Source organism: Protopterus annectens, chromosome 1.part0, assembly GCF_019279795.1.
Source record: "Protopterus annectens isolate FY-2018-M chromosome 1.part0, PAN1.0, whole genome shotgun sequence".
Taxonomy (NCBI): domain Eukaryota; kingdom Metazoa; phylum Chordata; order Ceratodontiformes; family Protopteridae; genus Protopterus; species Protopterus annectens.
In genome coordinates, this window is record NC_056725.1 from 889888411 (window position 1) to 889898410 (window position 10000).

The 10000-nt window shown below is 37.4% G+C and overlaps 1 protein-coding gene across 1 annotated transcript; it reads right to left on the reverse strand.

Moving 5' to 3' along the window:
• Window positions 1-2330: 2330 nt before the first annotated feature.
• Window positions 2331-3233, reverse strand: LOC122797378 (trace amine-associated receptor 4-like). Its single transcript, XM_044066157.1, has one exon. The coding sequence runs from the start codon at window positions 3231-3233 to the stop codon at window positions 2331-2333; it is 903 nt and encodes a 300-aa protein (XP_043922092.1).
• Window positions 3234-10000: the final 6767 nt, after the last annotated feature.

Sequence of the window (10000 nt, forward strand, 5' to 3'; positions counted from 1 at the left end):
CACTGCACCGCCGGTGCAGACCTTACGCCGGCCTTGCGCCGAGCTTCTTGAATCCCGACGAGTATCTTTATATTCTCTGTCAGTCATACTAAAGGGACCCAAAAGCTGTTTATTTACATCATAATTTGTAATTATTATTATAGAGTTTATTCCAACTTTTCTCAATTAAATTTTTGCTGTAACCTCTCTTGACAAACAAATCAACAGTTCTACCTAGTTCCTGTTTGAAATCATGTACATTATTGCACAACCTGCATATTCTATGCATCTCACCATAAGGTAGTGCTTCCATGGTGTGCAAGGGATTGCAGCTTTGTCCATGAACAAACTGTGTACCTTGATCAAACTTTCTATGTACTGACGTAAATAAATCAGAGCCATCCCTAATGCCAATTACTGCATCTAAATAGGGTAACTGTATCCCGACATTGAGACCATCAAATTGAAAGCAATGTCTATTATTATGTAAGGAAGTAACAAAATCTGTAACTAATTCCTGTCCCCCTTCAGCTATAACAATTAGGTTGTCAGTATATCTATAGTACCTAATTACATGTTTATCCATCTCATTTAGCTTGTCTATCTTATTGTCTCAATTCATGTGTAGCCATCACTTTCTTGAATATCCTAATACTTTGCATTAAGTTGGCACAGTGAATATCTTGCCATCTGTCTTGTTTAGAGAGGTTTTGTGTCATGATCATCCACTGTTCAAAGCAATCTGTTTCTCTGGAACAGCAGTGGATGGCTAAAAAAGCATTGTGGGGATACTTTTAGCAAACACCTTCTTTGTCTTCTTCTCCTTCTCCTCTCTCTCTTCTTCTTCCTCTTCTCCTCCCATTGCCCCTTCTTTCTCTTCATCTCCTCTTTATTCCTTTTCGCTCTTTTCTCCATCTTGTTTTTCTCTCCTCCTTGTTCTTTTTATTTTTCTTATTCATCTTTTTCTTATACTTCTTTCTCTTTTTCTTCTTTTTATTCTTTCTTTCTCTTCATTTTCTTCCGGTTCTTTTTATTCTTTGGAAATTACAGTTAAATTCCTTCTGATTCACCACACAAGTAGGGTAACTCATTAACAACGCAGACATTTTGTCAGGATAAACACTGCCTTATCTGAATCTGGTTATATTAAATATCAGGAATGTGGGAGTGCAGTTCTACCCATGCATGCGCACATGCATACACGTACACAAACACTCACACACACACACACACACACACACACACACACACACACACACACACACACACACACACACACACACACACACACACACACACACACACACACACACTCACACACACACACACACACACACACACACACACACACACACAGACACACACACACACACACAAAATCCAATAAATCCAATTCACTATAGTTCTAAGGGGAAATAACTGTTTATTTATGAGAATGACATTTTCCATCTACTAAAATTGGAACTGACAAGTTTGGTTGACTGCTGTTTTAGTACCCCTGTTTGACTTAACCTGGATAACGTACTAACTTTAACTTAAAGATCAGTAAAGGGACATTAAACTCCTGGGTCACTGCTTTCCTTTGGAAATTAATGCTAGTGTGGTTTCTGTGAAGGTGCTGAGAGTGATTCTTTTCTGTCTGGGAGATGTCTCCCTTCTTCGAGTTTATGTGTCTATGGAGATGATATATACAAGTCTGAGGAATGTAAAAGTTATAAAAGTTTATTTATTTTTTGTTTTTCCATCAGGATAAGATTAGGACCAGTTGTTTTCAGCCAGTTGTAATTCCATCCAGTTGTAACTCAATATATATCATTGTGGAAGTCTGACTGCCATTTAAGGAACTCTACTAGACCTGAAAAAAGCCAGTTCATTTTGATATAAAATTAACAATGTTACCAGATAGAAGAATGCATTTTCTTCCATGATGTTATAATAGTCACTTTTTCATAGATATATGTGCCCTAAGAAGTATTTATCTAAGTCAAGCAATAGTTATCCTTTAAAGATACCAGCTTAGTTCAGCCATCCTATTTTTAACCAAACATATAATTTTGAAGAACATACTTGAAAAGGCAAGTAGGACATGAGGAATGTATAAAGAATGAAGTATTAGCATTGGTTTCATACATAACAGTGATGCAATACAAATGCAGTGTTATCTTGTTAACATATTTAATCAAAGCTTTGGTTATTTAGTCTTAACAGGCAAATCCACAAAACCTACCAGCCATGAATGGCTAGTTATATCCAATAATATAAATTAAGATTGTCTAGTGGCAAGTTAAAACTTGAAGACAATTGCATACTGCTGTCAAACTGCATTGTACTGTATTGAGCAGAACAGTGTGTTAATGATTTGCAGGAAACAAATTAATACAAGAAGATTCTCTAGTAAATATTTTCCCAGATAAAATTGTTCTAAATGCTGTCCGAAACCAGGGATAAAAAAATCCATATATTATTGGATTACATGCAGAATTAGAATATGCTAGCCAACTAAACATTTCATAAATAAATGAAGATACTGAAACACTGAGCAAAGAATCAAGTAGTAATGCAAAAGAATAAGGTAACCAGCAAAACAAAAATACACCTGTTATCAGTCCTAAGGTTTTTGCTGCTTTTGTTTCTACATTGGGTAACCCACTGCTGTGTTTTTCTGTGTTAGTGATAATATTGGCTGCTGTGTTGTTGATGGCTGCAGATTGACTTCTGGCTACAGCAAATATCTTACTGTATATACCAGTCATTAATGTGAATGGTATAAAAAAGAGCATCAATGATGTAATTAAAGACCATATTTTATCAAAAATTACAACACACAAATTTTTACAGTAAAAAGACAAAGTTGCCTCATCTGGATTCTTGCTTGAGAAAATCAAACTAAAGCCAAAGCATGTAGGTACTACCCAGCACACAGCCAAAAACACTGCTGTTACAGGAAATGTGATCTTTGATGAATAATGTAGGGGATCACATATGGCAAAGTAACGATCGATGGCAATAAAACACAGATGTAAAACAGAAACGGTTGTAAAAGCTGAATCTAATACTGAGTGGATTTTACAAAATATGCTGCCAAAATACCAACATGCTTCAATGGATCGTATCATGCTAAAAGGTAGGATAAGTGACCCTACAAAAAAGTCAGTAACAGCCAACGAAAGGGTTAAAAAGTTGGTAGGAGAATGAAGCTGTGTGAAGTGGGATACAGAGATAATCACTACAAGATTTCCACAAAGCGCTGTCATTATAATTCCAGTCAGCAATGTATATATGAGAACAGAAACTGATGTCAGAAGGTTGTTTTTTATACACGATCCTTCTATAGATGGAAAACAGAACTGTACTTCATCCAGACCCTCAGAAGCTGATTTATTCATTTGTATTCAGTGCATATTTGATTGTTTCCTTACTGCAATTTATTGATATGCAATACCTAGAAAGAGTTAAATAGCATTTTAATGAATATGTAATAATCATTTTAAACAAAATTTATGTTAATAGAATATTTAATAACTACAGTACATTCAGCAGTCTTGGGATCCATATTCTGTACAGTCATTATACTTTTAATTTAATGTGTTCTTTTGAATCTGTTTCATAATCTGTAAAAATTTTAATTTTAAATATTTGAAATACAGTACATATTTTCCAGAAAATGCTTACTGTGAATGCTGGACAGCAGAAGAGAAATAATATAAGTGGATGGACTTCTATATTTAAAAAGCTGTTGTCGTTCTTGATGCATATGTTTCTCATTTTATAAAAATGGTTTAATAGAAGTGACATAGGGTAAGACTCATGAATCACTTATGCTTACCAAAAAGCCTTTATTCCAGGTTTCTGATGTGTACAATAGATGTTGGGTCAAGGTGAATCATGATCCAGACATACCTTCTACTGCCAGTGAATAGCATTATGAATAACACATTTACAGATGTGCAGCAGGGGGTGGTAAGCAGTTCCAAAAGGATCTATATTAGATCACCGACCACTTAAAGAAGCGAACGGTGATTAATCGACCCTATGTAAGCGAAAGCTTACAATCTTGAACTGTCAGCACAGTGATTTTTTTTCCCCAGGGAAAAAAATCGCTGTTCCAAAACACATACACACAACACAAGCACACCAAATAAACAGCAATCCACACACATACACCTAAAATCTTACAACTAACCCTACACTAAACTATACACACACCACTAACTATCCACTTACCTTAACCCAAACCCTAGCCCTAAGGTCCATCACTATCGCACACTCACCTCACCCGCTCCCTAACCCTAACTCACCTAACCCGCCCTAACCCTCATGTCCACACAATTGCACACATACTTAACCTGCACCCTAACCCTAACTCACCTAACCTGCCCTAACCCTCACATCCACACAATCGCACACTTACCTGAACCTGACCCGTAACTTTCCACCACAGCACTGAAAATACCAAAGCAACAGAAACGGACAAGCAAAATCTTTCCCTAGGAAAGAATTCGGGTTTCTGTTTCTTCAATATTTTAAGCTTTCACTCCATAGGGTTCGATATTAGAACATTCGAAGGTTTTAAACCTCCATGTTCTAATATAGACCCTTCCAAAACACCTCTGTTGCTACAGATGGGTTGTTCGAAGGATGGAAGGAAAACCTAACACATATTGATTTGGCCATGCTGCTCCCTTTGGAGGACTCCCTCCAGGATGCAGGTACACAGTGCATCACTGCCATTTAATGGCCCACATATTTTACAGTGAGGTAGCCACTCCCTTCCTTCTCCCTGGCCCAGAACTAACTGGTACTGTGACCACCGCCATGTAAACAGTATTTAACTAATGATCAGTACACCCTCCCCACTTGCTGATCTACAGTAAAAACATCCTGCATGTAACTACTCATCACCATTAAATACTCTGCTCTCTCCACACTTCATCTGCTAGTAAATGACAGCCTCTAATCTATGCTTGCAAACAACATCTTTAGCTGGCCTCACCATCCTCTCCTCTTAATATAAGATGCCTTCAGCTGCTCACCCCCATAATCAGTCTGTAAAATATCAGTGTTACTTGGCTTGTTTCTTCCTCTCCCTGCTAGTAATTAGTATCTTATGCCATCTGTAATTATGCCTTCCTCCCCGTCCGTCTTCCTGTTCAAACTTAGCATCACAGCTCCTTTCTACATATACACAGCCAGAGATTGGAGACATTGGTCTTCATCTCAAGCAACACCTGTCTACCATGTCTAGCACACTGTCAACAAATACAACTCCCAAGTCTCCACCCAAGCTTACCATCTGTGATCAAAACATTCAATACTAATCAGAAGACCACTGTCAATAAATGGAGTGGCACCCTGCCATGGAACACCAGGTCAGAGAAGGACCACAAAGACTTCCATGATGTTGACTGAAGTTCCATTTCCACTAACAAGGGTCCAATTTCTGTATAATACTCCCAAACCTGCATAATATTGACATATTGTAACATATAGTAATAGCCTCACTCCCACCCAGCATTGGGTGGGTCAGACAACCATAATGCACAGTTTTCATGTCAATGATTTTTTTTTCCTAATTTCACAGCATAGTCCACAGATCATTGTTCAAGAGACAATGTGAACTCCTGCAGCTATGTCACCCCAACATACCTCTCAACTCTCTGGATTTTCACAGAATGTCCAGATTTTGGCCTCATATTTTTGGTCTGTTCCTCATAAAATCTGTGTTTTTTAACAAATCACTGAATATCGAAGTCTCAAAATAATAACACATCGTTTCTGACTTCAGATCCTTCAGAAAACACATGCTAACACAGACGTGGTTATTCTAGCAACTTTAAAAGCTTATAAGAGCAATATTTAAAATCTGTACTTATTTTTGCGCCTTTGTCACCCATTATTTTAGGCTTTGTCTATATATCTTTTGCTAAGAGATTAAAAGGTAGTGATCCCAGCTTTAACCACACTTCCTGAAATGCATTCTACTATGCTCCATCAGGTAGCAGTACTTCCATTTTAAAGGGGACATTAACAACTCAGAGCCAGGGAACTCATATAGGAAACAAATTTCTAACTTGGACTTTACCAATCACAAAACACACAAGGACAGTAATGAAAAAACATTAATGAGGGAGTGATTTCAATTAGCTAGTAATAAGTCATCAATATCTCAAAAGTTGGTTTTGCCCAAAGCTTTATAGATTTAATAAATGATAATTCCCTGCAACAAATAGTAAAACCGTCCATTAGAGGCTGGAACATTCTAGATGTCCTCCTTAACACTATAGTCCACACATGTTCTACTGCTGTAGCATCTCTATCCTGGGTTAAATCCAATAACAAATTAGTGATTTCATCTTTTAAAATCTCAAATGCCTTCACAGTGAACAATTCTGACCTCATTGAATTCAAACAGACAAACATACTTAAACTTTATAAGAAGTTCTCAAAATGTACTTGCAATACAACCAGTACCATGTGCATCCTCAGCTACTACTTATTCAACAGAGTTCAACTTCTACATAAAATATGGTTCAGATCTGGCAACCTTCAGTAGAACCAAATATAATGGGAAATTTAAAAAAAATTGGAAAACACTGTTGGCCAGCAGATACATGAAACAGTACAAAAAAGATACTATTACTCAAAAATTACTGATTATACATGATTTTAATAATCAGACCGGTTTCGGCAAAAAAATGCCTTCTTCAGTGATACATAGCTAGGTATCACTGAAGAAGGCATTTTTTTGCCGAAACCAGTCTGATTATTAAAGTCATGTATAATCAGTAATTTTTGAGTAATAGTATCTTTTTTGTACTGTTTCACGTATCTGCTGGCCAACAGTGTTTTCCATGGTTTGTTCCGGCCGTGCAGTACCTATGCGCATAGCATAGTGTTTGGTTGCAAATTTAAAAACAAACCATGTTGGAGGTCCACCAATAAAAATAATCTCTATACTTAAAGTATAGTAACTTCTAAAATCAAATAAGAAATCAAAATCTACTCACGTTAAAAACAATATAAAAAAAGCCAAAGTGTTAAAAATGACTATCAAGAAGCTCAAAGCAAAACATGAAATGAAGCTAGCATACTAAGGATAATTCTAAATATTTTTTTTTCAGTTATATCAGAAATTTAAAGAATAGCATCAAACAGTGTATAGAAGTAATCCAAAATGGCTTCCCCCACTCTGACCTAAAAGGCATCACTAATATATTTGAAGACAAATTTAGAAACCACCAACAAGAGGTTAACTTACACAAAAATAATACCAAGAAGAGCAACACCGTGTGGTTTGGAAAGCCAAAGCATACCAATTCCCATCTGCCGCCACATGATAAAAAAATAGATAAAAAATCAGAAGTAACTAAAACCACTTTAATAAAGAAAATGTACACTGTTAAGCACTTTCATCTGATTCCCCAATCAAATGCCCTTCATTAGAACAAAGTAAAATTAACTTGTGTGGTTAAAATACAAATATATCACGTAAATAACTAATTAATTTTTTTAAAAATCGATAAACAAATGAAACAAATTAAACACAGGAAATACAAAAAAAACCATCAAGGGACTTGAAACAATATGTAAAAAGGACAGCATTCAACATCAGGGGGACCTCTATTAATACCACACCTGGTACCCAGAATGAGGTGGGCACCAGTTTTGGACAAGGAGATATGTATATGGAAGTAGCGAACCCCGAGTTTGACAACAATGATGAGGTACCCCAGAGAGATTATCATATAGTCAATGTCCCTTTAGTGTTTCCACCACTCTGGAGGTCCCAAGAAACTGGAGCAGAGAACATAATTACAGGCAACATCAACAGGAAAGAAGCAGAGGTCAGAACACACCCAGGAAGAGACACTGAGAGTGGTGGACAAACAGAGTACTGAGGATTCACCTGTCAACATCATTGATGGCTTTACATATGAATGCAAGGGGTACAAAATATTCAATTATAGAAACTTGCCCCTAGATTCAGCAAGCAATCATGCAGGAATAAGTTATTTCTGCACGGCAGGGACTGTTCCTGTTCAGCATGGCAGCATATGTATGAAGGCGCACTGCTGTGCTGTAAAATGGGCACCGTTCCATGTATGAGCACAGGGGGTGTGTCTGACAGCAGAGCTCTCACAATACACATGCTCCCTGCATTCCAGAATTAAAATGAGTGAGAATGCTCGTAACACCCCCAACCCGTCAGGGTAAGAAATCTGGACAAAGCCATAAGGGACAATCATCCCTACCAAGCCAAAAGTTGATAGAATAACAGATTTTAGCATAAGCACATAGCACACATCTCCCAGCCTGTCAGATTAAGGAATGTAGACAAAGTCATAAGGGACAATCAACCCACAAAGCAGAAAGTTGATGGAATAACAGGCTCAGCATTAGCATTGATATTCTGAAGGGTACAAATAAAAAATACCCACAATAAATAAACTTTTTTATGCATGCAATAAAGTTCAAACATAGCTGTGCTTAGTCCAGCTGAAACAGCACAATAAGTTAAAAAGAAATAGCCATCCAGCATAAGCATAAGTGAAATAGTATAGCAGTTAGAGCATACACCTTGCATGTAGTCATTTACGATTTGAGCCTGATGAAACCCATTTCCATTTTGTATGTGTAAACATTAAAATTTTTAATTTTTTGCATGTTTATGTAAGAAGTAACTGATTTTTCTCATCCAGAGTAGTGTATTAGGCCCAGATGTGAGGTGTCAGTGTAATAAAGTACTGAAACCCCCATATAAACACAAGTGCCCTATATAGTATAGTCACACAAGAATAAATTAATCACAGCACATTGGGGGATGTCAGGGAAGGTAAATAAATCTATATTATGTAATGAATGATGACTCAATCCAATACAGGTGTTAGACCAATATAATAAAACATAAGCAATGCTAAGCATTGCACAGGTATGCTGACCGAGTGTAAGCATTGTGTACATATGAATACTAAGCAATGAATAGTCCAGCTAAGTGGAATTGCCCATTGGTAAGCAATGTTGAACCTGCCCTTTTAAACACTGCCAACTTTACCTAAGCAGCTTTGCCCATAGCTTAGCTCACCATTTTCAAAACTGTCCAATCACGGCAAAGGGCAGGAAACTGTCTGTATTTAAACCTCTCAGGTGGGAATACAGCTCATAACTGGTTGTAGCTCTCTACTGTAGGCAGTGTGGCAGGAGATGAAGAGGGCATGCGCTTCCAGGCACAGTGCTGGAGCATAGAGGAGTTCACGGTCATGGTAGGACTCCTGGTAAAAAAATATGACATAAGACTGCTGCAGGACCAGTACCAGGGACCCCAATATAAAGCGGAAGCCTGGGAAAGTCTCACATGTGATCTCACCAGTGCCACTGGTATCCCTCAGACTGGTGAGCAGGTCTGGCACTACTATGCTGACTTGAAACTGAGGAAGAGGGAGCTCTTGGAACAGGGGGTCCAAGAAGCAAGAGACAGGGAAGATGTCCCAGCAGTGTGTAAGTATTCATAACAATAATTGTTTACCAAAGTCCATCCTGTGTATGTGATGGATAGGTATGCATAAATGTTTCTCTATTCTCATTACAGCTGAAGCTGAGCAGACTGTGAACCAGGAAGCCCATGCCAGCAGGTTGCAAAGGCTGCATCCTGAGGCTGGTGAGTAATAATCCTGCTTGTAGTAGTCATACCAAATAAATATAAAGGAGTAAAATGTCAACTGGCACTATAAAAATGTGTATGGTTTCCACTGAATAAACCAGATAATATGACAGTAATAGTCCCATATAGGGCATATTTAAATAAAAGTGTAAATACCTGGCAATAAAGTTCTAAATCCTGGACTGGTTGTGTTTACTCTGGTATTATATGGCCTCAATTATTGCATTCACCAAGATCTAGTATGTGAATAGTACTGCTGTGTCAACTGTTTCTCACACTGTGCTACATAAAAAATATGTCTAGAAATGTCTGTTTAAGAATGTTGTAATTACAAGGTCAGATTGTACAACCAAGAGAGACTTA